At 40.4% G+C, this 28,000-nt stretch overlaps 11 protein-coding genes across 11 annotated transcripts; 8 read left to right on the forward strand and 3 right to left on the reverse strand.

Annotated features, from left to right (window-relative positions):
• Window positions 1-608: 608 nt before the first annotated feature.
• On the forward strand, window positions 609-1,620 carry JH06_1173 (hypothetical protein; the record flags this gene model as incomplete). Its single annotated transcript, XM_014673556.1, has 6 exons — window positions 609-731; window positions 765-810; window positions 843-907; window positions 940-1,200; window positions 1,230-1,475; window positions 1,507-1,620. The coding sequence occupies 6 exons, from the start codon at window positions 609-611 to the stop codon at window positions 1,618-1,620; spliced, it is 855 nt and encodes a 284-aa protein (XP_014529042.1).
• An 88-nt stretch (window positions 1,621-1,708) lies between these two features.
• On the reverse strand, window positions 1,709-7,307 carry JH06_1174 (ABC transporter family protein; the record flags this gene model as incomplete). Its single annotated transcript, XM_014673557.1, is given in 15 exon segments — window positions 1,709-2,013; window positions 2,044-2,116; window positions 2,147-3,430; window positions 3,564-4,220; window positions 4,251-4,979; window positions 5,010-5,155; window positions 5,167-5,511; window positions 5,545-5,652; window positions 5,683-5,736; window positions 5,767-5,954; window positions 5,985-6,324; window positions 6,356-6,617; window positions 6,649-6,789; window positions 6,820-7,169; window positions 7,199-7,307. 15 exon segments carry the CDS (start codon window positions 7,305-7,307, stop codon window positions 1,709-1,711), a joined length of 5,091 nt encoding a protein of 1,696 aa, XP_014529043.1.
• A 1,974-nt stretch (window positions 7,308-9,281) lies between these two features.
• JH06_1175 (2-isopropylmalate synthase) lies at window positions 9,282-10,781 on the reverse strand (the record flags this gene model as incomplete). The annotated part of the gene is made up of 2 exons (XM_014673558.1): window positions 9,282-10,271; window positions 10,296-10,781. 2 exons carry the CDS (start codon window positions 10,779-10,781, stop codon window positions 9,282-9,284), a joined length of 1,476 nt encoding a protein of 491 aa, XP_014529044.1.
• A 1,176-nt stretch (window positions 10,782-11,957) lies between these two features.
• Window positions 11,958-12,466, forward strand: JH06_1176 (hypothetical protein; the record flags this gene model as incomplete). Its single annotated transcript, XM_014673559.1, is given in 4 exon segments — window positions 11,958-12,068; window positions 12,099-12,231; window positions 12,251-12,294; window positions 12,320-12,466. 4 exon segments carry the CDS (start codon window positions 11,958-11,960, stop codon window positions 12,464-12,466), a joined length of 435 nt encoding a protein of 144 aa, XP_014529045.1.
• A 2,725-nt stretch (window positions 12,467-15,191) lies between these two features.
• JH06_1177 (E3 ubiquitin-protein ligase) lies at window positions 15,192-16,052 on the forward strand (the record flags this gene model as incomplete). Its single annotated transcript, XM_014673560.1, is given in 5 exon segments — window positions 15,192-15,297; window positions 15,314-15,375; window positions 15,412-15,528; window positions 15,597-15,920; window positions 15,951-16,052. The coding sequence occupies 5 exon segments, from the start codon at window positions 15,192-15,194 to the stop codon at window positions 16,050-16,052; spliced, it is 711 nt and encodes a 236-aa protein (XP_014529046.1).
• A 1,715-nt stretch (window positions 16,053-17,767) lies between these two features.
• JH06_1178 (peptidase C1A family protein) lies at window positions 17,768-18,718 on the reverse strand (the record flags this gene model as incomplete). Its single annotated transcript, XM_014673561.1, has 1 exon — window positions 17,768-18,718. One exon carries the CDS (start codon window positions 18,716-18,718, stop codon window positions 17,768-17,770), a length of 951 nt encoding a protein of 316 aa, XP_014529047.1.
• Window positions 18,719-19,014: 296 nt separating this feature from the next.
• On the forward strand, window positions 19,015-20,052 carry JH06_1179 (ser/thr protein phosphatase family protein; the record flags this gene model as incomplete). The annotated part of the gene is made up of 6 exons (XM_014673562.1): window positions 19,015-19,058; window positions 19,089-19,157; window positions 19,187-19,308; window positions 19,340-19,383; window positions 19,414-19,770; window positions 19,804-20,052. 6 exons carry the CDS (start codon window positions 19,015-19,017, stop codon window positions 20,050-20,052), a joined length of 885 nt encoding a protein of 294 aa, XP_014529048.1.
• A 70-nt stretch (window positions 20,053-20,122) lies between these two features.
• On the forward strand, window positions 20,123-21,298 carry JH06_1180 (hypothetical protein; the record flags this gene model as incomplete). Its single annotated transcript, XM_014673563.1, has 6 exons — window positions 20,123-20,150; window positions 20,183-20,279; window positions 20,310-20,388; window positions 20,418-20,505; window positions 20,538-20,918; window positions 20,949-21,298. 6 exons carry the CDS (start codon window positions 20,123-20,125, stop codon window positions 21,296-21,298), a joined length of 1,023 nt encoding a protein of 340 aa, XP_014529049.1.
• A 1,969-nt stretch (window positions 21,299-23,267) lies between these two features.
• Window positions 23,268-24,306, forward strand: JH06_1181 (hypothetical protein; the record flags this gene model as incomplete). Its single annotated transcript, XM_014673564.1, has 4 exons — window positions 23,268-23,330; window positions 23,362-23,527; window positions 23,558-23,653; window positions 23,684-24,306. The coding sequence occupies 4 exons, from the start codon at window positions 23,268-23,270 to the stop codon at window positions 24,304-24,306; spliced, it is 948 nt and encodes a 315-aa protein (XP_014529050.1).
• A 202-nt stretch (window positions 24,307-24,508) lies between these two features.
• On the forward strand, window positions 24,509-26,339 carry JH06_1182 (UDP-sugar pyrophosphorylase 1; the record flags this gene model as incomplete). The annotated part of the gene is made up of 3 exons (XM_014673565.1): window positions 24,509-24,703; window positions 24,735-25,009; window positions 25,040-26,339. The coding sequence occupies 3 exons, from the start codon at window positions 24,509-24,511 to the stop codon at window positions 26,337-26,339; spliced, it is 1,770 nt and encodes a 589-aa protein (XP_014529051.1).
• A 537-nt stretch (window positions 26,340-26,876) lies between these two features.
• Window positions 26,877-27,999, forward strand: JH06_1183 (hypothetical protein; the record flags this gene model as incomplete). Its single annotated transcript, XM_014673566.1, is given in 7 exon segments — window positions 26,877-26,933; window positions 26,949-27,320; window positions 27,350-27,445; window positions 27,476-27,544; window positions 27,574-27,699; window positions 27,730-27,810; window positions 27,829-27,999. 7 exon segments carry the CDS (start codon window positions 26,877-26,879, stop codon window positions 27,997-27,999), a joined length of 972 nt encoding a protein of 323 aa, XP_014529052.1.
• Between the last annotated feature and the right edge of the window lies 1 nt (window position 28,000).

Here is a 28,000-nt window from a genome sequence, read left to right on the forward strand (position 1 = left end):
CGCTCCGAATAGTCAAGAGCACGGAATTGAGGAACTCCCTTACGAAGATGAGTATGAGCTTGGAACACTGCTCCCTTTGCTCCTTTACGCTGACCTACATGACTCGTTAGTACCTCCTTTACACAAAACTCATTCTATCAACTCAATTTTGAATTCATTCGATTCTACAAATACTCACCTCGAATCACACGACCCATTTGGAATTGATAGGTATGTCTATGAAGATATAGCGGTTGTTGGGCTGCCGAAATGGGGTTGTGAGACTGCCGAAATCGAAAGTATCAAATGGATAGGCGGTTCAATCAAACTTAAGCAACTCGCAGTAAATCCAATGTTATTCTATGAATCTGTATCTAGAGTCACAATGATATAACCGCCTTGGAGAATCGTCGTTTCCGGCTGCATATCACCAGCTAAAACAATATATTTTACCAAAACTAAAGAATCGTTGTTTCTACCAACAAATAGTAGAAATGAGGAAGGTGCACGTACAGCGATCATATGAAAAGCAAATTATGAATCACTATGCAGTTTTGTGGACGGACTTTGCAACAATAATCAATTCAGAATAGAAGATCGTTTGTTTGGAATATCCAGATGATTTGTAGATGAATAGCAAGGCTGGAAAGATTGCCATTGTTGCAGGAGGAGTAATTGCTGTGGGAGCGACTCTTGCATACATTTGGAAGAAGTTCATCGATGTCGACGATGAAGAAGAAGAAGAAAAGCCAGTAATTTGTTTTACACTTTGAAGTAATTTGTAGACTGTGGCTGCTGCTGAGAAGAAGGAAGAAGACATCCCCAATCTTCGTAATCTCTATAATATGTAAAGTGAATCATAGCCGTGCCCAAGAAGTTGATGATCAAGATCTTCTCGGAAATCTCCGAAAGCATGGAAATGATTATGGTTGGAGGTTGTTGAGGTTGTATGAGACATAGATGCAGCTTTCCAAGTATGAGGAGCAGTTGTCTCAGAATCCTTCCTACACACCTGAAATGATCAATCAGGAGATCTCCAGCAAGTTAGAGCTGATGTTGACGGGTGTTGAGGAGAACATCTACCAGATGAACAATGTGAAGAAGGAGGATGTAAATGTTGCTTCTGAAATGCTTCAAAACGATCGTGACTTCAAGCGTGCCACGTATCGTATCCGTTCTATCTTCGCGATGATGCAAGGCCAGACTCCTGAGGCTCCGGATGTATGTTTGGTTATTCAGATGAACTGTAGCTTCCTGAGTTCATGACTCTCAGTTACACCTTGGAGGTGATGAAGGAGGTGATGACAAAGGCCGGTGAAGTGATGGCTGAAGTGGTAAAGGAGACGAAGGAGAAGTCGGGAATCACGGATAATGAGGAGTTCAAGAAGCAAGTGGGTGAGAATGAGGAGTTACAGAAGACGATCTTCGAGAGTTACATGACTCGACTGGACGAGAAGCGATTAGAGATTCTGGACCGATTCCACATTGATAAGGCTGTAAGAAGCTGTAGGAGATAGTGAAGTGTAGATTCTGCAGATTGCTATGATGTCATATCAGAATGATCCCTCATTCCAGCAAGCTATGATTGAGGTGAGTCAGAATCAGCAAAAACAGTTCCAAGAGCTTGGATTTGCTATGTAAGGATTGATTTATATACATTCTTGTGTATACATGTTTGTTTATGAATCCTATCTTCTCCCAGAAGACTAGAAGAATTGAAACAAACAGGTTACTTTGGTTTTATCTGTACACCTTGAATATGTTGTGTTTCTTCCTCCTGTTGAGAGGCAAAGAAGTTGAATATTTGTTCTAGCGTCATCTGAGCAATGGAATATTCTTCAACACTACAATTACGTTTTACTTCTTCCATAAATGAAAACACTTCTGAGAGTTTCATTCCCTTTGTGTCCACACGCAATGTCACTAATAACCCATGTCGTTCAAGTAACTCCACACTTGCAAACCGTTCCTCGAGGAAATCCATAAAGTCAATAAAACGTACTTCAGTAATCCACCAATCAATCAGTGCATCCACTATTCATAAGTTCTTCATATCAGATATACAAGAAACTAATCCTTTCTTATTCAACTCAGCATCAATCACCCAACCACTTCCATTCACGGATATCTCTTCATTCTAATCATGAAACTCTCTTATCACTCTTACCAGATCTGCTGTCTCCAGTACCGTAAGAATCTCCTTCACTTCCTCTCGAGTGACCACTTCCTTCCGTATTTCCAGCTGCTCCTCGATGTCCTGAACCTCTTCGTCTGTAGGTTCTTTGAACTTACTGTTCAGTGTGTATCCATGACCAAATTTCGACTTCAAATCCTGGATAGTACCAAAACAGCGCAGACGACCACCCACCATGATTCCTACTTTAGTGCACAGAGCTTCAGCTTCCTCCATGGAATGTGTCGTGATGATAATGGTACATTCCTTACGTTTTGCAGACACCGTGCTAATGATATCCCAGAGAGCACGTCGTGACACAGGATCCATACCAGTAGAAGGTTCATCCATTAGAACCAGAGGAGGATTACCAATCAGAGCTTGAGCTACTGACAGTTTACGCTTATTCCCTCCTGAAAGTGAGTTCGCCTTCTTATTCTCATATTGTTTGATTCCCATATCATTCATACGATATTCAATCACATCATTCATATCCTCAAGTGGCACTCCTTTCACTCGAGCAAATAACTCCAAATGTTCACGTACTGTAAGCAGATCCAAGAGAGCATGACTTTGAGGGCACATTCCTAGTAAACGACGCACTTTCACAGGCTCTTTCATCATATCCAAACCACACAGAATGGCAGTTCCTTTGGTTGGAGCATTCTCTCCAGAAATCATTGAAAAAGTGGTTGTTTTTCCAGCTCCATTTATACCCAGTAATCCAAAGCATTGTCCTTTCGCCAAACCAAATGTGATTCGGTCAACCGCAACCTTTTCACCGTTATAAACTTTACGAAGTCGTTTCAATTGAATTACATCATCCTTTGCTTTGCCACTCATAACTCGTTCTTCTTCTCGAGCAACATCGTCGTCGACTTCCTGAGATCGATTCACGTTAATGTCCTTTCGAGAGAACCACTTCTTCACCTTTGAATCATTTGTAAGATAATCTAGCAGGATTGCAAGTCCCATATAAATAACTGTCTCACAAGCCAAGTAGGTCAGTGAATAGCCAATTCCATCAAATGAGATTGGTTCAGGTGTACCTGAAGAGATGTTGATCGATCCATTGTAGTAATAATCACAGATTTGATCGAATAAGAACATCGCTGAAAGCATACTCAGTCGCATCATTCCTATGCCTAATGCAAAACCAGGGAACAAATAGAAGAGAACATAGTTCAGAACACGAGCAGTACGACATGTATCTTCTATTGCTGTCATGATAAAGCTAGCTAACTCCATAATCACACAGAGAATGTTGATGAAGAGAGTCTAATTGTTAGTAAGGAGCAGATTTAGACAGTCATGCTCACACTCACACTCATCATATCAGTCACATCACCCTTATTAAACATGATCACACTCATCACATCATTCACACAGCCTCACATCACTTCTCACCTACCACAATCAGTCCAATTGTGTGACTCTTAAACAAGAACTGGATACAAGACACGAAAGCAGTTGAAGCAGTTCCATACAAGAACAGCAATAGAATCAAAGCAGGGGCCTTTCCATCCTTTAAATAGTCATCCATGCCATATAACCACATCAACAAGACTTCCAAGACAACGACCACACAATAAGTAAGAGTATCCCACAAGAATTCTGATAACCAGTATGCAGGAATCGACATACCGCTTATGATTTCTTGATGCTTCATTCCAACCTCACGCTCTTTCACTAAAAACAGAACAATATACGCAGGAACAAATGCAAGTGCTACCACAATATCTTGTGAGATGCCCAATGATACAGCTTGTGATGTGACTTCTTGTGTTGCTTGATTGAGAGGCAAAGGATGGTTATTCACGGTGATATCATAACTATCATCATTCTTCTTTGTACGCCATAAAGCTGTGTCTATTGTATTCAACATGATTGGTGTTGCATGAGGTGAAGTCGTATTCGCAAGGAAATATAGAGATACTTGATTTAATGTGAAGTTTAATTGTGAAGGGAATAAGCCATGATAACATGAATCACTATGATTTGCTCGATCATCCAAAAGGAAGCGAGACATAGCTAACACTTCAAATTGTGCATCTGTTGGTGAGTTATACTACACTTAAATGATCTTATTCATTGTTACTGGGTCATGACACCAGAGGTATTTGTTCAAAGTCTCACACACTTCAGGAGTACGTAGCAATGACAGATTGGTATACTGAGGTCGCATCCGATCATCGGGCAAATGGTTCATTAGCATTTGAGTATCATCGTAATAACCATTCTCATTCCATATTACACGACTTCGCATGGTCATATCTCCTTCATCATTCTGATTGTAATACTGTGTGTTCATTGTATAGGAAGGAACATTTGTCATACTGAATATCACTTTAACCATGGTAAAGACAAATGCAGTAAATACAGCCGGAATCAGCAATTCCATAATGAACATCTTTTTGTCTCGTAATGCATAGTTCATTCGTTTGCGGAAATTAGCCGCAAAATGTCGGAAGAACAGGTTTTGTTGAATATCGCTTGTAGTTCGTGTGAAATCCTTTCGGTTCATCTTTTCTTCTTCCTCTGTTTGATCTACAAGAAGATGTTTGGCTCCTTCAGCACATGATACTCCCTGCTCATTCATTGATCGTTTGTTACGAAGAGAATGAGCAAATTCACGATCAACCACCTTAGCACTATTTAAGAAGACTTCTTCCATTGTAGTAACAGATACTCCGTAAGTATTCAGATGCAAGTCATTAAGCCGATCATCAAGCTCCCTAAATAGAGGAACAAAGCAATCAGAAGCACTGAATGGCAATTGGAATGTCATCTCAGCTCCAACATTTGTGAGCAGAGAAGCCGATGGGATCTAGGTGTCAAATGAGAGAGTTAGGGTAACATGACTCTTCACATAGGCTTCAATGAGAGAAGCATTGGCATTCTCCTGTTTCACAATTGTCAAATTGTATCCAACTCCAAACTGATGCTTGAGGTAATGGGAAGTACCACAGGTAAACATTTGACCATCTAGCTTGATAACCAACACTCATTCTTACCGCTCATAATACCAATTCGATCACCTAACAGATCAGCTTCATCCATAAAATGGGTTGTGAGAATGATCACACGATCCTCACGATAATTACGTAAGAGATTCCAGATCATACGACGAGAATATGGATCCATTCCACTTGTAGGTTCATCGAGGAACACAACCTTGCTGTTGCCAATTAGAGACATCGCCACAGACAGCTTACGTTTCTGACCACCTGACAATGTCTTTGAATACTTGTCAATCTTCTCTGTTAGACCAACATCATAAACCAAAGTCTGAATGCGCTGGTTAATCTCACTCTTCGGTACATTCTGAAGACGAGCAGCAATATACAGATGCTCCCGAACTAAGCATTAGTTCTCATGATATCATTGCAAACCAGTCAGATTATCCCACAGAATATCAAATTGAGGGCACACAGCCATCATGTTACGAATTGTTGGCATGTCTTCATTTATGCTCAGACCATATACCTTAGCAGTTCCACCTAGACCTCATCAGTCTTAAGTCCTTCTACTTGTCGCTGGAATCATTCCACAAAGCATCGAGATCGCAGTCGTCTTTCCAGCACCTACGAATAATGTCCTCATCTCATTCTTACCATTATGTCCCAATAAACAGAAGATTTGTCCTTCATACATTGTCACATTCAAGTCATTCACTGCTATCTTAGGTCCAACTGGAGTATCAAAGACCTTATACAAACCTTCAATTGACACAGTACGTTCTTCTTCACCCAACTTCTGTAAATCTTTCCCTACTTCCTCGATATACCGTTTATCCAGGTGTCTACTTCTCAATCATTCTCATCATTACTACTGTTCGTCTGGATTCTTCTCAATCTTGTGATGTTTCTGAATCATCTCTCCTTTCCAATACGCTTTAGTGAATAAGAAATACCATGGTTGTGTGAGACCATATTCCTTAGGAATCACTTGATCGAAATATCGACCCAGCAAATAATAAATGATTGAATCGACAAACATGAAGATTAGTGAATCGATCACACGGTATCCCTTGATACTCATCAGCAGAGTACCGAACTGAAGACCTGTTGTTTCAGCTTCTAATGATGCAATTCGTTCGATTCCCATGGAAAAAGCGAGAGTGCTATCAAAGCTTAACCCGATCATTAGACCTCGAGACACATTGTTTGCCACTAGAATGAAACAATGAATCATAGTACTTACATAAAACAGAAGGAACATATGTAAGGAAGATAATGAGCACTCCTAAAAGACCAGCTGTTTTTGCACGTGAGAAGAAAGAAGTAATCAGATAACAGAGCATAATGAGTGATAAGGCGAATCCAAAGAAAAACAGCATGAGTAGAAGAATGTTTGAGTATTCAAAGACTGGATACAACACTAAGCCACAACCGACACAGATCAGAATGAATTCAAGAATATAGAGTATAAGCCAAGACCACACAAGAGCCAAATCACGTAACCCCTGCTCATAAAAATCATCGAATGATCAGTACCATCGTTTTAAGTGTTTCTCGGATTCCTCGTTCTTTCTCAGTAACAACATTTCGTAAGATCCAGAAACAAGGATAGAGGAACGTAATTAGGAAGAAAATTGGATACAACATTCCAATCAGATCAAAGAACTCACTCTCTCTCTAAGGATTAGAAATCTTATGATCACTCACATAAGCATCTGTAGGAAAAGGAACAGACTTCACACTCTGAGGCATATAATCTTGTTCTCGAATGAATGCTTCACCATAAGGTTTCATCTCTTCTAATTCTTCATCTGATAACATGTTCAGCCATTGCTTGGCTAATGTTTCGTACTGAATATGATTGGTTCTCTTCAGACCTACTTTGTCTTTAAGAGAGAATGAACGTAGTACAGCACTACGCACTTGGTAAGCAGAACGAGATATATTCCGTTTCTCTCCAATCAAATAACGATCAACCGAACGTTGAAAGGACGCATAACCAGGAAGATACTTTCCTTTGATCTCGATCTGTTCATCCTCATCACTAAAATACGAATCTATTTGAGAATAAACTCTGATTACCAACCTAACGAGTCATATGTGAGAATGTTTGAACGAATGTAACTGGTTAGTCCAGAAGAACTCATTCGCTTTTGATAGTCGTTCATTAAACTAGAATTGAGAGTTAGTTTCATTTGTACAATTCCTCAGAATACATGGTGGGAACATCAACCTGGTTTGGACGAATTGTATAGGTCCAGTTCTTTCGATCTTCCGAGATCGTTCGAATGAAGGAAGTTTAGAATGCAATGATTAGGATATGAATCGAAATTGATAGCAACGTAGATATCAGGAATTGAAGGATTGTAACCAATATCAGAAGTTGATAAGTACTCTTCCACTTCTTCATCGTCCTTCATAAAACGTACATACTGACATAGATTAGGAACATTCATAAACGACAATTCTGGCATTTTCTCAGGCCACAGATCTGCAGCAGGGAATCCTGGATTGTTATCACACCACCACTCGACAAAGTTTCTAGTATCCGTATTGTCGGGTGTTACAACGATAATCTTGTTACTCTCACGAAGCGTATAAGCCATGTTGCCAATCTCCATATTGGTAAAAACATCCTCGGGATATCTATTCTAAGAGATCAACAGAGACTGCTACGCTTTTGCTGGAATAAAGTCCAATGTTAACAGAGAGTAAATCCACAGAATGATGGTTGAGATAGCGATGGGTAAAAGCTAAGGATCAGCGTCCAATTCGAGTTCTACAATTTCCAGTAAAAAGGAAATAGGCCGACGGATCTTCTCCAACCACACCTTATACATCATCAGATTGAAGTTGGATAAGAAGCTGGTCTTTCCTCCTATAGTATTAGTTACTACACAAATAGACTAGTACGCTTGCTAACGTTCTTTGACATAGAGAAAAAGTGTCTGTCATCTTCTGTGCGGAATAAGTGCGTTTCATTATTATTACCAACAAACAGAAAAAAACACAACAAAATGAAACGAAGCAGTAACAAAAGCAATGAAACTAAAGACAAGAACACAAAAGACAAGAACAAAAAGAAGACAGAAAAGGCTTATTGAAAGGAAGAAAGCTTATTTAATTTGGGTATAACATGCAGCACACTTGCAGAAGCATGAAACTTTGAACATCCATCCGTGATAACTGACGCTACAAATCAATGCTTGTACTTCAGACCAACCAATTGCAGGTGGCGAACCGTACTCAGGACACACAAAAAGCGAGTATTCGGTTTGCACAGGACTACCATCATGAGAGTCTGTGTCCTCGATTACTGATTGCGACTCTGTACTACTCCCCATAAATTTCGAGTATTCTCTACATCTTATGATATAATCACTAATCTACTTAAACGGAGAGGCAGGATTCAGAAATGGACTGCTCTGATTCTGCATTAAGGAATCTGTATCACCGTCACGTGTCTGCTGATCATATCAGAACTCAAGGATTACATCAATGCAAATGCTCAGTTTGCGGCTCTTTGATCGCCGTTCAATATAATTCTAGTGTGAAACCAACCATCTATGTCTACTAATTCCTCTGATGGATATCGCGTCATAATGTCGTTGAGAGAGACTGAGCGTTGTTTCTTATGACAAAGCAGATCTGATCATCCACTTCTTCTCAAACAACTTACTTCTGAAGTTCTCACGTATTTCTCCTTCAGACATTTCTTCCGTAATAGTCTCATCTGCTGTATTTGAAGAAAGATCTGATTGGCGTCTCACAACGGACATCCTTCTAAGTCATCACATTCTATCTCGGATACATACAGGCTATCACTATGGTCCTTCTCCTATCTAGAAAAACATGACTAAGAGAAGGAACCGCGGGAATTTCTAATATTCTATTGTGTTTGAGTATCATTTCTCGTATTTCATTTTCAGAAACATGGAGACAGATGAAATTGAAATGCTGAGGAACGTCAAGTTGGGTTTGAGTCTTATGCTCAACAAATAGAGAATCGATTGTAGCGCTATCATGTGTAATAGATTCAATGAAAGCAGATGTTCAACAGATGGAAACTTCTCTGAATACTGTATCATCGATAACAGAAAAATGGAAGAGTTTGTTGCGGCAAACAACATCGAAACAATAGTATTTATAAACAAAGAAACAAACTATGTCTATTGGATCTCTTTGTTATTCTGATACACCCCTTCGTGCAAAATTTTGCCATTACTATTAAGAATACAACCTTTTCCATTTCTCAATCCATCCTTAAACAACCCGATGAAATAACGTCCATCTCCATATCTGAATTTCCCTGTTCCATCCTTCTGACCATTTACCCATGACCCTTCATAACTTGTACCGTCTCCATAGAAGAATCTGCCAAAACCATGAGGAACGTCATTCTTCCATTCACCCTCATATTCAATTTCACCCTGTTCACTAAATTGGGTCCCTTTTCCACATCGACGGTAATTCTCGACCATTCCTTCATAATGCGTTCCATTCTTCAGATACAGTTTACCCTCACCACTAGCTATATCATTCTTCCATTCTCCCTCATATACCAACGTACCTTCAGCATCATACTGTTTTCCTTGACCATTTCGCTTATCATTCTCCCATGATCCATCATATTTGCTTCCATCATCCCAGATAAACACTCCCTGGCCATTTTTCACACCATCTTCAAAATGACCTTTATAGGATCGTCCATCTGTCCAGACTAAGTATCCCTCACCTCGAATCACTCCATTATCAAAATTTCCTTCATAAAAATGACCAAGAGAATAAAACAATTTGCCATGTCCATTTCTCTGATCATTTTTGAAACTACCAGCATATAGAAGACGAGTCTCATTTGTATATTCTTTCCCTTCACCATCTCGCTTCCCATTTCGGAAATTCCCAATGTAAATGAGATCTCCATCCTCGCTGTATAACTGGCCATATCCATGAAATAATCCATTTAAGAACTCTCCTTCATAATGAATTCCTTTTCCTGCATAGTATTGAATTCCATGTCCATAGTATCCATTGGCATCAAATCCTCCTTCATAAAGGAGACAGCCATGATGATCGTATTCAACACCAGAACCCAATCGTATTCCATTCTCATAGTGATAAACAGAACGCAAAACATGATTCAAATCGAAACATTTAACCTCCTTATCAAATTCATTCTTCACAAATCTTCCTTCATACCAATTCTCTCCAATTCGTAATCGTCCCAATCCATGACGTAATCCCTCATCAAAACAACCATTATACAGTAATTCCCCTTGTTCATCATATTCCTTCCCTAGACCTGATCGTTTCTCATTTCTGAGAGTTCCTTCATAGCATATTTGTCCATTTTGGTAGTGTGTTCTGTAAACGCCTTCTACAAGGGTTCCTTTCTCAAATTGACCACGAATAATTTCAGAGTTTGATACAATCAGTTCTCCAAATCCTTCTCGCATTCCATTTCGATAGCTTCCACGATAAATCACATTCCCTTCGTCCAACTCCTCTCCAACTCCATCAAATGCATCATTCTTAAATAGACCACGATATACTAACTCTCCGAAGTGATATAATTTGCCAAATCCACATCGTTTCCCCTGTATCATCTCTCCTTCATAAGTGTACTCTTGTGATGGTCCACTTGAGATGAATGTCTGGATGAAATGCATGTATCCTGACACACAGAAGGATGAAGAGATAGTGAATGAGGAGACAGGAGTCGAGGGGAAGAGAGAACGAAGGTGCTGGAGGAGTGAAGAATGAGGAAGCGTACCTGTAACCAGGATATGAAGAAGAGACTTGGAGGTATTTCTACATTGATTCATACAAGTCTCAATAGATATCTGTAGAGAAGGAAAGAGAGATGTGATGACTGAAGACATCATAGGAGACGTCACATAGACTTCAGACTCTTCTGAAGAATGATTTGGATCAGAAGAAATAGACACAGAATCTGTATCCCTAAGAGAGAGAAGATGTGAGTGAATGAGTTCTTTCGAGCAAGAAACGTGTTCAACTAGGGAAGTAACTACGGACTGCTCTGAAAATGATGTTGCTTCTTCCCATACACAGAGTGGTTTCACATTAGAATGAAAGGAGACACATGATATAAAGGACGATTCTTTGCCAGTAAGAATTACAAGAACACATCCCTTGGTTGGGAGTGGATCCAAATATGAACAAGCATACAAGGTACCTTCATCAATTACAGATACATGCAAGAATCCACAATCCGATATAGCTTCCTCGATTAAGAAAGAATAGCCACGATATATATCCATCGAACAACATACCAGCAAATTATCCACGGTTTCGATGCCCCAAGACTGATATTTTGCCTTTAGATCCATCACAAGATGATGTATAGGCAACACTTTTTCTTGCTCATCATCTAGGGATTAGTTGAAGCCAAATCTCGAACTCTCAGACTGTGAATCCGATGATGAATTACTAAAAACGGGGTGATGCAAGAAATCAGAGATGGTATTCAACAGACAATAGTTCTGAAGTAAATCCACAAAATGTGTTGCATCGAATCCAAAAAGATATTTATACGAACAATCATCCTTAATGAAAACCGATTTCAACGGTTGTTGATGAAAACCTAATACATCGTAAGAAGAGCCCGTTATTCCTTTTTGAATGATGCAACTTGACACATCATCTCCTTTGAAAAGAATACAAAGTGTTGAATCTTTGAGACAGTTCATCAAGGAGAAACTTAGAGGTACAGATAACTGATCGTTTCAGGTATTTCTTTTATAGGTATAGTTAAACTTTACTTATGTTTGTCTTTGTGCTTTTATTTCCGGGGTTTGCCTAAGAGGATTCCCTGTTGGTAACCTATGAATGAACGCGAACCGAAGTCCTTTGGAGACTTGTTTACTCTAGTTCTTCAGAACCTTTCCAATTCAGCTGAATTTATATCTGACGATGATTCAAAGAATATACTAAATGTATTTTTAATTCATTTGTTTGATTCATAGCTTCTTATCGACTACCTTACTTCTGGTGTTCCTCTCTCTGACTATATATCTAGTTTAAAATCGAAATATCCTTGTTTCCGACGATGTCAGCGTGTTTTGGAGAAAGGCAGTGTGATCTATCGCTGTCAAACCTGTAGCAAAAGCTCAGGAAGTTGCATTTGTCAAAATTGTTTTGAACATGGCGATCACCGCGTTGGTGTTAATATATGTTTACACTCTAGAACCATCTTGTAACATCCGAAAACTGTTATGGAGGCGGAATTTGTGACTGTGGAGATTCTAATAATCTGAAAGAGAGTGGATGGTGTTCGATTCACCGAAATTCACCTATTGTTGATAATGCAGACCTCCTTCTGAAAGGAGAGTAATCATATCTGAGATATTTCACTTTTAGAGAGCGCTGCCGATTTGACAATGTGATCTTAGTGATTCTTGTTTTGGTGGCTGTGTATCTTCCAACCTTATATCATCCTTCAAATATACAGTTTGTGAATGAATTATTAGGTCTGGTTCAGAAGATAGTTGTTCTAAATCAGACTACTGTGAAGTGTGTTCTTTACCTCCTCCTTCAACCCTTATCAGTAATCCTTCGGAATGATGTCGTGGTATTCTTTCCGGATCAATGGATCCAAGAACAGTTATTTCATATTCGTCAAGCACCCACATTACTGGATTATATCTGGGAGTGTGTTCCGTACACATCCAACATCGTAAGAATGAATCTGGTAATTCATCACTAGGATTCACTCACTTCCTTCATTCTCTCTCTTACTCTCGATACAACTCAAACGAAGAGTCTTCTTCAGATCTACCTGTCCCACTTCATCTCACTCGTTGCTTCTTTCACCACGAATGTGTTAGGGAACGAATGTGATCTCATTGCTGTGGAGCATACGCTTCAAGCTCAGTTCTTGGGTACTGGTACACTCTTCTCTCCCTATCGCCCTATCCAAGCAGTCCAACACGTTCCTGTTGCCTCTGAGCTGAGTAGGTTAACACAGAATCACTCACATTCAGATCAGAACCAGCGAGGTCTTGTGTTTCCGTTTCTCACTACTACCACGATTCAATTCTTTGCTCATGATTCTCCATTCTTCTCTCTTCCTTGTGTTCAACAGCATTCCAGAGATATTCTCCGATTGTTGACGATTCTCCTACGTATCATCCAACTACACTCCTCATCATCTCGTCGCTTTTCTCCTTTCTCTTCATCTCTAGATACGTACCTCCTAGAACGAACAGAGAAAGAGGACTTCTTGCTTCAAGCGTTCACATACTATGCGTATTCGTTCTATGGAACTTCACCTCTCTGTACCATTGCTCCATTCTTCACAGGTCTTTCTATTGAGACTCGAGCTCAAGTCCCACAAGTTCGCTGTGTGTTCCATGCATGTGATGAACTCAAGATGTTTTTCATTATGACACAAGTAAGCTTGATTTTGGTCATGTCAGAAATAGCGACAAAATCGGATCATCATAGAAAGTGAGCAGAATGACAAATGTCCGAATATCAAGCGAAATGTATTGAACGAGGAGTTCCTCTATCGTGTACTCACCAATTTGATTACTTTTGTTGACGTGTATCTGTCTGTAGGTGACAATCGTGTTGTATATTCTAGTCTGCTTCAATTGAACACTCTCTACTTCTCTTGCAAGCTATTTTGGCTACACATCGAGTAGTGACAATGCATGTGAAAGAATCCTTCTCTTCTGACTATCATCAACCAGTCTCATTTATGAATTTCGCAGACATTTTTCTCCTTGCATCTCTGTAAGCATTCTTGTCTTCCTTCATTTATAGGAGCATCGCATTACAAAGAGATACATTGGCTTCTGTCTTACTCCAGTCTCCAATCTTAGGATCACGATATGAGCAGGTTTGGAAGTCCTTATTTCTGAATGCTACACAGCTGACTGCATGTCTGGCTTATTCTTACGCCTTGGGACATGAACGATTCACACTCACACAGAGAGTTCTTCTCTTATATCTCCAGAGGTGTGTTCATTCCATCCAGATTCTGGACTATCATATCTTTGCAATCCAGCTAAGTCTTCTTTTCCTCTCACCTGAGTATCTAATCGTTCATCTCCACAATACGTTCCATTACGGACTTGCTCTGGATGGATCTCCCTCTAATGGGAAGCGAGGAGCTGAAGCTATGAGAGTGTATCATATTCGATTATTGTGTGCTATTCTGACACAACGACAATGTATGGAACCTCATCAAGTAGGATCTGAAAGAGGACTTCATATTAGAGAGGTGAAGTGGATGCCATACTGAATCGACTTTGTACCAAAGGACCTTTGCCTTATCAGAATATTCAAGGGGCTTATTCGTATATTCAATCTGTATAGTGATCGATATCTTGATGAATATAGTATCTCGTAATGCTTCAGGAAGATTCTGCTTCAGTACCGAAATATGCCCTAAAAGAGGAATACCTCAATTTATGTAATCCATTTCAATTCTCTGAAGATATTCGGATCATGCAAATCATTGTGGATGTACGGATTCAATCCTTTCTCATTCTCAGAAACTTAGCACACGGCAACCCTATCATCCAACTCGAATCAGCCAGATTCCTGGAATATACAAAATTGGGTTCCAATCACTTCTATCAAGTCCCATGTTTGTGTTCAGTTTATATCTTCATGTACTGACTGTGACTCAGGGAAGCGTGAAGAATCTCCAACTCCTTCAGTATGTGAGTTACTGTCTAGGTCTCGTTCATCTGATCATATCTTCTGATATAGTGGGGCAGCCTCCTCCTCAGATATGTCTTCTGGACTATAATATCCTACTGAATCAGATCCAGTCAGAATTGGACACACCTTGGGCTCATGCACCATTTCTGAATCTCTTTCAGCAACCATTCATTCCATCTCCCCCTCACACCTCACTACTTCATCTCGTCTTAAACGTATTGGATGATCCAGATCTAGAGTCTGTGACTCGTACGATCGTGACAGATGTGTTGAATCAACTTCTCCAGTGCATTCCGTCACAACACCATCTCATGACTCATCTCAGCAGCATATCAACAACAGAAAGTGTAAGTGCCAGTCGGAGTAGTGATGTGCTTCAATCGATCATGCATTCGGGAAGTGCATTCTTAGATTCTTTTGAAGATGAAGAGAAAGAACTAATCAAACGCGTCCGAACTGAAAGCGGACGAAATCTTGGGATTCCCTTTGAATGTGTTGTATGTCATAGTAGCCATGTTGATGACAATTCCCATTATCCAGGCTATTTTTGTCGTTATTATCGACTGCCAGGTGAAAGTACCCTTATAAATTGATATTCAGGTCTAGGAGAAGGAAGCGTCGATCACAGTGAATCAGTCCAAGTGTCAAATTGGCGAGATTACTACGCCCACTTTGAATCCATCAATCAGACTCAGAAACTTCAGTACCATGAATCCCATTCAGGTATGATTCATGCACTTAACACCAATCTTGTGTTGAATGTACCAAATGAAGAGAGAATTCACCAGTAGTCCTGTGGGCATATGGTTCATTTTGGGTGTTATCTCGAGTTTATTCGTGTTCATCTCCTTCAAATCTCTATTCAAAAGAAGCTGGAAGAAGAGGAATACTCAACAGCCAACTATCAGTGTCCTGTGTGCCACCGATTTGAAAATCTCTTCCTACCAATGACAGCTCCATTTACTTCAGGGGATTTGTTAGGCAATCGAATCCAAATTGCCGATTTGGATTCACTACAGAATATTCCAAAGAGGAAGTATGAACTTATGTCTATAGGATTACGAAATGCTTTCAATGAGATGAAAAATGTGTTGAATTTTGGAATGCAACATTCAGTAAGAATAATTGGAATGTCTGATTTTAAGGATCAAATCAGCTTCCTGTTCGCCAACTCCATTCGTCAACTTCAGTTTGCTGGCAAGCCATTGTGTGCTTCCCACAATAGTAACATTCAGAGGAGTGTTTGACCTTAGATAACATGAAGAATCCATTCCTTCAGGTCGCAGGGACTGGCTTCAGTCTCAATCCGACCTTCCTCTCAACACTGCAAGGCTCGTTCCTTAGCTTCGCTTCACGTGTGACAGAACTACAAAGAGATTCCTCTGAGGAGGAGTTGTATGCACTGTTTGTATGGTACAAAGAGAGGCCTGAAGGACAAGAGAGGATTGAACAGAGTCTTTGTATGACAAGAAGACATCTCTCACTCTTAGGTCAGGAGTATGATCATCTCACACGCTGTTTCACTCCTGGAGCTTATCAAGATTCTTCAGTTCATTTCCTCTCAGCAACTGAGTGTCGTGAACACATTGCTCATGAGAGAAATCTCTATGTTCTTTATGAAGACTCTCACACTCCAGATGGAGTCATTCAGACTGCTGATCTGTTCCAAAGACTTGTTCACTGGGTGATGGGACATACAATCGACGATCATCAATGTAGGGACTTTTTCTGGAGTGCCAATAATAGTAACGATTTTGGATAAATATAGAAGAGTGTTTGAAATGGTGTTACCCGTATTCTGGCAGCTAGCATTATTTCAGGCAATCATGCATGTACAGTGGTGTCTAGCAAATCAAGGGATTTCAGAGGACACCATTGCAGATGCTTCCTTCCTACAACGTAGTGTTACGACTCTTCAGTAAGAACTAGAGAATAACCATGTTTCTACCTTTTGGAGTCGTATTCGTCAGTATAGATTGCCCAAAAAAGGGACTTTTTCTGCCACTCCTATATTAGTTTCACTTCTTCATACTCGAGGAGTAGACTTATGATTGTTCACTCATAATTAGATCCGAAGTACACTTGAAGAGATGTTGGTTTCATTCTTACGTTGTTCATGTGTGTGTGAAGTAAGGAGATCATGTGTAGATGTTCTCTCGTTGCTGTTACATAAGTCCTTTGCTACTGAACCTATCGTGATCCCTACAAAGTTTACCTCGTTGTGCGATAAGCTAGGTCTAAAGGACATAACAATGATGGATCCACTAGCTGAAAGCATTTGGACACAATGTGAACAGGAGTTGCAACACCATCTTCCTATGATTCAATCCTTGGAATCTCAAGTCTTCTTACATATGGAATGGCGTCCTGCGCGTTTCATTCATCTTCCACACTCATTCAATTCATTATGTCAGGTGTTTTGTCATGGATATGTGACAATGAGTTGATTCGATAACTCCTAGCACTCAGCAACAAAGCAAGAAACATGTACACTGTGTCTTCCATGTTCGTATTGTCATCGTCGGAAGCCAAATCTGCTATTATGTCTGGGTTGTGGAAATCGAGTCAGGATAGGAGAAGGAAGTGATTCATAGTTCTGTTTCACAGGAAGTGTCAGTTCTGTGTGTGTACAACATCGGCGAGAATTGGTTCCTTCGTGTGGCTGTCGTATCCTGTTGAATCCTGTAAGCAGTAAACTCTATGTGTTTTTGGATCGTCGGATCTTTGTATCAGTAGCATCGATGTAGGAACAAAGAAGAAATCAAATGTAGATATCGAGGAATGAATGGAGAGCGTAGCACTAGTGGATTACCTTCTATTCCCTTGGTATTGGATGAAGAAGCAGTGAAATATTTAGAACAGATGAATTATACCAACCAGTTATGGTTTTCCTCTTCTTATGAAAAGGAATTACGATTACAATACTCTGTTTGTAACAAACATAACTTCGGGAACTTCAACCTTACAGCTTAGGAAGTCCGCAAACAACCTGGCTCTCAATACCGCACTCGCCCATCTTAATACGGAAGTAACCATCCTCACCCCAGTCCTCGTTCCAGCTGTTGGCAATCTTCCAGTACTCAACACCATCCTCAACACCCCAACCAACAAGCTTGACAGCATGTCCGCCAAGTCTGGATCCAGTCACATGCTGGTAGATACCACTCTTGTAGGTCATGAAGTCCTCATACACAGTGAAAGCAACCTCCATAGGTCCGTTGGTCATGAGCTCAGTCTTGATGGCCTCAATTCCACGCACAGAGTATCCCTCCTCGAAGAAGTGCTTATCATTCTCATAGGACACGGGGTATCCCTCCTGGCACTCAGTGACACACTCAGGAGTATCCTGAGTCTCTCCGCAAGGAGGATACTTACCAGTGCTGTGATGCTCGCACTTAGCAAAAGCATAGGCATTGCACCAATCCTTAGAACCATACTCTCCTCCAGTGGTTACACCCACAGTGTGGAACCAGTTCCAAGCAGAAGAGGGGAAACCTCCCTGGCATCCGAATCCGCATATATCACAGCAAGTAAGAAGATCCTCAGAAGACAGACGATCCTGGACCTTTCCCTTAGAAGCAATGCACAGACGATCAGTAGCAGCCTCAGCAGCTCCGAAAGCCCAGCAAGAACCGCACACAGACTGATCACGAATCTCCTTCAGAGAGGGGCACTCAGGCCACTGCTCAGCAGCATCGAAGGACTCAGGAAGATCTTCACGAATAGCAATGTTCTTAACAGGAAGGTTCTCTCCCTCCAAAGCACCGAGATACTGGGTGTAGTCACGGGTAGGAATAGCCTCGTTAGCGATCCAAGTAGTATGCTTAGCATTGACCTCCTTAGCAACCTCGACGAGTCTAGGAGGATGGGCCAAAGCAATAGCCAAAACAACAAGAAGAATTGATGCTCTCATTTCGTTTACAAAAGAAAATGTGTGACATGACTCATTTCAAAACCATGATACAAGCTATCTGATTGGATGAACCAATCTAATAATGCGTCATCGATAACGTTTTCGATCTTCCGAAAGTGTGTTTTAAAGTAGTTCGATATCAAATAATAAAGAGAAAAGACTCGCAATCACTATGGACGTTGATCAATAGTATTTCGACTTGAATGGAATAGTTGTCGAGAACTCAAGAATCCTTTGTACAATGAGAAAATAGAGCAATTAGTATTGGTTTCACTGTTGTGAAAAAATCCATTTTGATGCCTGAAGACTTTCAGAACGAGATTCATATTCTATTTCTGACGTAGGACAAAACGAAAAGAGTCATTAGTAGCGATGTCCATGAATGTGCTTCACCGAAACAGATTGTCGACAGAATTCGTTTAGAAATACAACGAAAGCCGTTTAGATGAGTTGATGGTTTTACTCTAGATGTGACTATATCTTTGTTGGAGGGGATGTAAGTGATATCAAACACACAAAATCGCTTTCGAATGAGCGAAGACAAGGTACTGTTGTGGATGATGAAGTGTATGAGGACCGATTCTTTCAAGGTTAAGATTCTTTGAAGGAAATTAGTTATAGCCTTGTCAGATTTAAGGATTCCTGTGTTTTGGATTCCTGGGAATGTAATCCCTTTAGTGATTATTAACGAATAGCATGATTCCTCAAAGGCATTTTTGCAAGTAGATTTATCACCTGCGGCTACAAACTGCCATAACCGACTCATACCTTTGTCGGACCATCTATACATTCTAGGGATTGGAGGTAGTTGTATTGCAACAGATGATGGGGGTAACGAAGTTTGGAAGGCATATCCTTCATCGAAAGAGATTGGATTGGATCAAGCATATCAAAATGCTACACAATTAACAAAGGAGGATTCTGTAATTCTATTCACACACTGCCCTGCATCTGTTGTTTCTTCCAGTCAATCACAGAAATCGTTTGATAGTCCTCGGATATATACGGGAAGCAGACAATTGTCATCGTTTCTACATTCGTTGTTGAAAATGGTTTCTCAGTTGGATATTATAATTAACGTATAGACACGCGTTCCTCTTTATATCCATGGTCATAATCATGTAGCTGCAGGATCCTCTCTCTATTATTACAAGTCGATGGAAACTGCTGTTGTGACACCTGGAACTTTCAAGAAGAATCGTGTTTCCAGAATCGACTTAGTGGAAAAGGATGATAGATGGGAAGTACGTCATATTGAGCTTGTAACTCTTTCCGTATTTTCTGTTTGTTCCCAACCTCTCTACTTCCTTTGCTGTTACACTAGAATGGATTGATTGTGATTTCATAATAATCAAGAATAATGAATCATTGAACGTTTTGACTCTTTTAAAACAGGAATAGAACATGCCGAGTAATCCTGAAGTTGCAAAGAGTAAAGGATGGAAAGAGATGCCTGATAAGTAGAGGTTGAGGAGTGTCTGACCAAAGTGAAGACGATGGAAAAACAGAAAGAAGATAGCGAGAAGATCATCAGTGAGATTTCCTCGGTACTTGAGGAAATGTTTGTCTTTCTATGATGATTGACGGGTAGTTGTGGTGATGATGACACTTGTTTTGAATCTGCTCCCCTCAAATACCAGCTCGCCTGCGTATTGATTGATAATGTTCATGTATTGGAGCAAAATGGTTGTTATTGTAGGATCGTATGAACTCAGAAAAGTCTGGATACAACGATGAAGGTCTTGATCAGGATGATTTGGATATTGCTTGGGAGAATCTTGAATCAGGTTAGAAATGGCGGCAAACATTTATGGTATAGCACGGTTGTTGTACACAAATGCAGAAGATGGTAAAGACTATCGAAAGGAGATTGCCGATGTGTACATGAAGCAGGGCGAGATTTGTTTATCCAATGAAGACTATGAGAACGCATTGATAGATCACAAGAAGGCGCTCGAGTTACGTCAGCAAATCTGTTCTCCCATCAGTCGTGAAGTTGCTGATTCAGACTTTTTCATTGGTATCGCCTCGTACTGCAATGCCAAGGCGCATGCCCTTCTCTCCAAGACGGACGCTTCGTTGAAGGAGGAGGCCTTAAAGATTGCTGCCGAAAGTGTGACGTACTTGAAGAATGCCAAACATATTATGGAACACTATGCAGTAGATAAGGCGATCGAATTGGGAGTCCTGAAAACAGAAAGTGAAGATGATGCGTTTGTCTGAAGTGTAGAAGTGACAGATGAGAATCGTTCGGAGCTGATGGAAGAATTGAAGAAGAAGAAGGATGTTCCAAGTGAGGTGGAGGAATTATTGTCAATTGTGGAAGATATTGATGTGGATGTGAAGGCTGCGTCAGAGTTTTCTGTCGAAAAGGTGATTGATGAGGAGAAGAACAGTGTATCTTTGCTTCGCGATCTCCTTCAAGAACAAGAGGAGGATGAAGAGGATGAAGATTTCAGTGAGGACGAAGAGGAAGATGATGACGATGTCGTGATTGAAGATGTGGAAGAACTGAAGAAGTCCGTGAAACGAATCGGTGAGTCGCTTCCTGATAATACTAAAGAAGCGAAGCATGAGTAGTATGTTTGTTAACAAAGGATGACTAATCTCGCTTTTCTTTAGGTTTTATGGAAGATTTAGATGCAACTTTTGGTGATACAGAACTATGTAAAATTCGAGCCAATTTTGGGTCGATCGACCGATCTAGGTATCAAGCATAACCACAAAACATACCACTACGATTGAAAATTTGGTGGATGTCGACACTGACTTGTTTCTTCTCCGTTTCCTCCTTGCTCTCTACATTCAATCACCAAACTCGTTTTTACTCTGTTGCTTCTTAGCTAGTGATTGCAAACCTGTGCTTGTCTTCTTAGTTGGACGAGTATAGTTGTATTTGGATACAGGAGCTTTTGCTTCTTCCAATTTGGTCTGAGCTTTGACTTCCTTCTCCTTCTTTTCTTTGAGAGCAGCGGCAGCACGTTCTGCACGTTGCCTCTTCGAGGCTCGTGAATTCCGATTCAATTTCTTCTCCTTTACTTCTTCTTCCATTTCAATATCTTCAAATCCCTTCTTTCCTTTTAGTTGTCTCATTAACACACGAGCAACCACATCGTCTCCAATTTCACACATATCACCATTTTCATGACTTATAACTTCACTATTATTCTCAATTGTCGTCACTCCCTGAACATCGTCAGGAATATCGACTTCCTCTCCCTTTTCAATGTCACTTTCTTTTTCTGTTGCTTTCTCATCTCCTCCATTCAACCAAGCCTCAATTTCAGGATCATCAATATGTTCTTCCGTCTGCTTATCCTCAGTTTGCTTTTCCGGATTACTTGGCTTAACAGTAGTGTCATCCTCCACATTCTCTTTCGAATCCATCATCACCTTTTCGGTTGATTCTGTCTCCTGTTTTACCTCCTCGGAACTCATAGGATCAATTTCAATAAATATAAGAAGTCTCGACTGTAGTATTCATGGTTTCCAGAAAAAGGGGGATCTTTGCCAATTGTATGTTTCGTTAGAATGAGGTTTTTTGTTATTGTTACGCTCATTGTCGTCATCCAAGGTGTTTATGCAAGTCAAGAACTCTGAATGATACTGATGCATAGAATGCTTTTCGCTTTCAGATCAGTGTATCCCCTCGAGTATCGTGATATTTTGCTGATTACCATCTAGTATCTTCTTCAACTAAACAAGTTGGACAATTCAACAACCAAACTGTTTTCTATTCTCCTTATTTTGATCTTCGGGAGATTTATTATAGTGATAATCAATGTAATGATATTGTTTATGAAGTATTGACTCAGTCATCCGTTGATGCAATGACTAATCTCTAGCTCTGTATACAATGAACAGTCTTATTGCTACAGTTCTGTTGAATCTGTCTGGGTCCGGATTCCTGATACCTCCAACGCGGAGAGAAAGGCCATTGTTGATAATTGTGGATCGGCCCTGAGGAAAAAGTTTGTAGATATATCGTAGGTGATTCTGTGGGAGTTTAACATCTTGAACTTTGTCTTGTACCGTAAATGGACAAGATCCGTTTTTAGTGGAGAGGGCTTTGATTGGATCCCATCAACATCGATGCATCCGATTTGATGGTTGACCTTAGACGTGTAAATGACACTTAGACTCTGGAACTCCCTCGACATTTACAATGGCTGTTTCTGGTTCATGTAGCAACAGCAACAATGTGGGAAGATCGTGGATTGTTCCAATGGTGATTACTTGTACAGTAGTTATTGTGGTTATTGTGATTGTGGTGATTGTGGTGATCGTCTATGTTTTCGCGAGTCCATGCAAGAAGCAGCTGAAAATGAAGGATACAAAGGACTATTGTGTTTGTTGTATTACTATTTTACTCTGCACAAATTGGGTCCCTGTTTCTATCATGACTTGTTCTTTCCAGACCTCCAATTTGATTGTATGTATCGGTTGAATTCCACGAAGTAGAGTAAGGATGAAACGCCTGTGGGCGTTTTATCGATTGGTTGGTGAATGCATTTTTATCATTTTGTTTTTACTCTTAACTTTTTTACCAATGAATGGTATTGGGTCTGGGTCAGGCGCTGTCCAAGTCGTTCAGAAGGTCGATTCGATGGAAGTAAGGCCTTTTCCCTGATGCTCAATGTTAGCCTTCTTATGTTGCTAATCCTGCGGGAACTGCTCCACGTAGTCACAATGGTGAATTATCCATGGGTTTGGAGTCTTCACTTATCATCCAAGTGAATGGAGCTGGAGTTTGTCAAGTGGATCCGCATATTGTCACCTTATGTGTGCCTTCATCCCAGTTTGTTCAACGTATTTCTTGATCCTGATGTTCATTCGTAGCATCGCATAATTTGGATACAAATAGTATTGTCTATACAGCGTCGCCCATTGATGACCCGAATGCCTTCAAAGGCGCTGTTGTCGTTTCTCCAGGAAGTATGGTTGCTTGGATAGGATAATTGGTAGTTCAATACCCTTCAAGTGAAGCTAAAGAGGTTGATGCTCAACCTGATCCAGAACCACAGGATGCGACACCTGCAAAAGAAAAAGTGAAAAAGGCTAAAGGTAAAGGTAAAGCCGGCCCGGTAGGCAAGAAGTCCAAGAAGGGAGATCCGATGGTAGATCCATCACGTAAAGTCATGTTTGAATGCTGTTACCAGTCATGTGGTTTCCAGTGTACTTATGCGGAGGAGATGCGTGATCATACTCTCCAACACCTCTGCAGAGCTCCTTTCCGCTGTCTCTATCCAGGTTGTGACTTTGTCTCTAAAGTCTATCGTGATACGGTATATCATCGTGAGTATCATACTGGTAAGCGCCCATTTCGCTGTACCGTCCCTCGTTGTGGTTTTGCCGCTCCAAATCCATCGCAGCTTCGTTTGCACATGCACTCTCACTCGGATAAGAGACCATACAAGTGTTCTTTTGAAAATTGTTCGTATGCTTCTCGTTACAAATCCGCTTTGATCAATCATGAACGTGTTCATACAGGTGAGACACCATTTAAGTGCATGTATTGTAAGTCGTATGCTGCTAAGCAAATGTCCGGTCTTCGATATCACATTCGAAGAGTTCATTTGCTTAAGTAACCCTTCTCTACAGTCTAGCAGACTACTTTCTTTCCATGTCTAGTAAGACATCTTTCTTCTCTACACTCAGTACGATAATTCTTCTTCTCTACAGTTACTGATATTCTTCTCTAAACGTTTGTCCATTATTGTTTGTTGTAATCCTTTATTCATTTGACAAGTTGTCAAGGTGGGTACCGCTTTGACAAGTCTCAGATTTTCAATGATTCATACGGTACTCGAATCTATTCATCAAGAGAGATTGATCCAGAGTCTCTCCGAACAGCAGCAAGCTAATCTGTACAAAGATCTCTCCGACTTTGATAATTGCTATCATGGAGGAATTCAAGCCTATACAGAGAATGTGAAAAGGTTATTACAACACAATGATGCCACTCAGGAGTATGTGAGTGTCGAAGTGAGTCGAACGGATAGAATATAACTACTAGATTCCGATAGGAAAGGATATTGGGATTGGGAGTGCTGAACACGAATCATATGAGTTTGTTGGGAAGGATGAATTGAAATATTGTTGTTTTGCTATTGTTGGAGGTGGGATGGGAGAGCGTCTGAATAGTCCTCGACCCAAACTTTGTTTGGAGAGTAATGTGCTAACCGGACAGTCCTTCCTTAGTCTTTATTTCTCCTATTTCCGAGCTATTGAGACACTCTATCACTGCACAGTCCCTGTTGCTATCATGACGAGTCGAGCGACAAATGATCCGTTAGTACTTGGGCTCTATATAATGAATAGAATAAAGAAAGAATTGGAAGAAAATCAATACTACGGACTAAATCCGAATTCGGTTACTCTAATGCCCCAAATCGAGGTTCCCTCTGTGATAGACTCCAATGGAACCCTTGCTATCAAAGAAGATGGTCACTTACTATTGAAACCACATGGTCATGGCGACATCCATACACTTCTGTACCAGTATGGATTGCCGCAACAGTGGAAACGAATCAACAAGCGCCATATCATTTTCATGCAGGATACAAACATTCTAGCAATGTATGGTTTTGCTTGTCTTCTAGGTCTCTCCGTTAGTAATCATCTTGACTTCACTTCCCTTGGAATTGTTCGAAAACCCGGAGAAAATGTGGGGAGTATCTGTAGATTACAAGATTCGAAGGGAAGACGATTAACCTGCAACATCGAATACTGTGATTTTGAACGCCTGCTTATGAATCTAACCGGAGTGGGTGACGAACCGAATGAAAATGGAAACAGCAGCTATCCAGGCAACATTAATGTGTTATATGCCAACATCACTACTTATTTGCAAACACTAGATGAAACCCATGGGACCGTTCCAGAATTCATTAATCCAAAGTATGCAGATGATTCTCATACATATTTCAAAACACCAGCTCGATTAGAGTGTATGATGCAAGATTTGCCTCGTATTATGGCACAGAAATCCCGTGTTGGGTACTGTAGTCTTCCTCGCTGGGCTTGTTTCTCTGCCGTAAAAAGAAATCCAGAGAGTGCAATTCAGGAAGCCAAGAAGACTGGATTTGGAGAATCCTTCTATTCAATGGAGGAAGATTTCTATAAGCTATTCCGAAGAGTGTTGCGAATGGAAAGAATCGATGTGGGAAGTCAAGAATGGGATGAACGCATCACAGATCCAGATGGAATTCCCTCCTTACCAATTCTTGTTCTCTCTCCTGCGGCTTCATTGACATTATCGGACATGCACAGTCACTTCTGTGGATCCTTGAAGATGAGTGATAAATCCATTCTACTTATCGATGGAACCAATATATTCTTGGAAAATGTAGTTCTTGATGGTACGCTGATCATTCGTGCCTGTCCTGGAGCCAATGTCTATATCCGAGATGCAACAATTCAAAACGATGGGTGGATTATGAAGCGAAAACCAGAAGATCCTTTCCGAAGGTACGAAATCATAATCTATGATCATCTAGATATGAATTGGAAAAGAGAGATGCAAGAGTCCTCATATTTAACGAGCCAGGAACGTACTATCTCTAACTTGTTTTTTAAGATTAATTCCCGTGGCTATCGATTCTTTGTCAAAAATGAGTGAGTCACAGACAAGCGAGGATCACCATATGATCCGGCATGTTCTACCATCCAGGGGAAGCAATGACAGTTTGTCGGTTGTCGATATCGATATGCCGGTGATGACCTTTTGGCAGAAGTCGGAAGTTTATTTGAAAATGATATCTGTACCCCTAATTATTGTTGCTGTGACATTTGTTGGATTTCTTCTTCGTTTCTTTAGTGAAATCATCATCCCCACTATATTGGCCCTCTTTCTATTTCAAATTTCCAAGGTAATTGTTTTGTGGTTGCACCGACCGATTCTTCCGTATCTATCATATGAAGTTGAAGAAGTTCCTGATGAAGAGAAGATGCTAATAAATTCAGATGTTAGATTATCTATTGAATTATTACTATTAGAATCACCAAAAGAAGCTGGTATGGAAGTGGGCGACTCCTTATCGTTTTGTTTGTTCTACTGTAACTCTGCTTCTTCTTCTGATTATTTGCCTCCTATTTATCATTCCAATTTCCGGTTCAGTAACTGTGTTGTTTTTCTTGTTATTAGATTCAATCATTTATGGTCAAGGACTACAAAATCTATGCTATTCATGCCGAAGAAGTGATGTTGATTGGAGTTGTTGATTAATAGTTGTTGAATGCTACTGCTCGTTGGTGTAATGAGACAATGGGAATTGATCTCTTTGAACAACTCTCAGAGAAGATTTCGGTTGGAGATGTATTGAACCATTTGTCGTCCATGTTGATGAAATCGGTCGTTTGTATTGGGTTCACGTTCCTCATTTACATGTTCCTATTATATGGTTCGTCAATGCGTACTTTTGAGAAGTCTTCCATTCGATATAAGATCGAGAACCAAATCACTCGTTATTTGATTATCAAGACTGTATTATCTTTGTTAGCTGGCACCATTTCGTATTGCATCTACGGAGTGTTTCTTCATGTCCCAATGGCATTTATTTTTGCAATGCTCTTTTTCGCACTGAATTTTATTCCTCATATTGTGATAATTCGGCTTTCTCTTGATCCTAGGGTCCCATCATTGCTACTTGTATTCCAGTTCCACTCGTTTTGTTCGACCCTCGATTCACAAATGTTCAGATTATTCTTGCTATTGCTCTCCCATCAGTGAGACATGGAGGGAGGATTCAGGGATAGATCATGAATTTCATTCTACAAGACTTCATTGAACCCAAGGTGTTGGGGGATTCGTTGCATTTGCATCCTGTAAGAATCGTTGTTTCTCTCAAACGAAGATTGTTGTCATTGTTTGTTTAGTTGTTTGGGCTATCATCTGGGGATCGATTGGAGCTGTATTTGCTGTCCCGTTGACTGCCTGTGTGAAGATTGCTCTTCATAATGTTGACCATCCTTATGCCAAAGTGGGAATGTAGAAGTGAAGTAAGTGGTAGATCGTTGATGCATGGCTTGCAGGTGATTTCTGTTGTGTTCACATCCATGATAACGACGAAAAGCAAGAGGATGTCATAGCTGTATGTTGTGTTTCTTAGAAACAGCTGACAGCTGAGAAACAAAATCACACAATAAGAGTGGCCAAGCACGCTGAGGATCAAATCCAATTACAGAAGATCCATACGACTCGAAGAATAGAAACGTCATCTTCCATTCATCCATTCGAATTCCTTCATCTTCGTTGCGTACTTGCTCCAGATACACGGTAAA

The sequence above is a fragment of the Blastocystis sp. subtype 4 genome (assembly GCF_000743755.1).
Source record: "Blastocystis sp. subtype 4 strain WR1 chromosome Unknown seqid_0036, whole genome shotgun sequence".
Lineage (NCBI taxonomy): Eukaryota > Bigyra > Opalinata > Blastocystidae > Blastocystis > Blastocystis sp. subtype 4.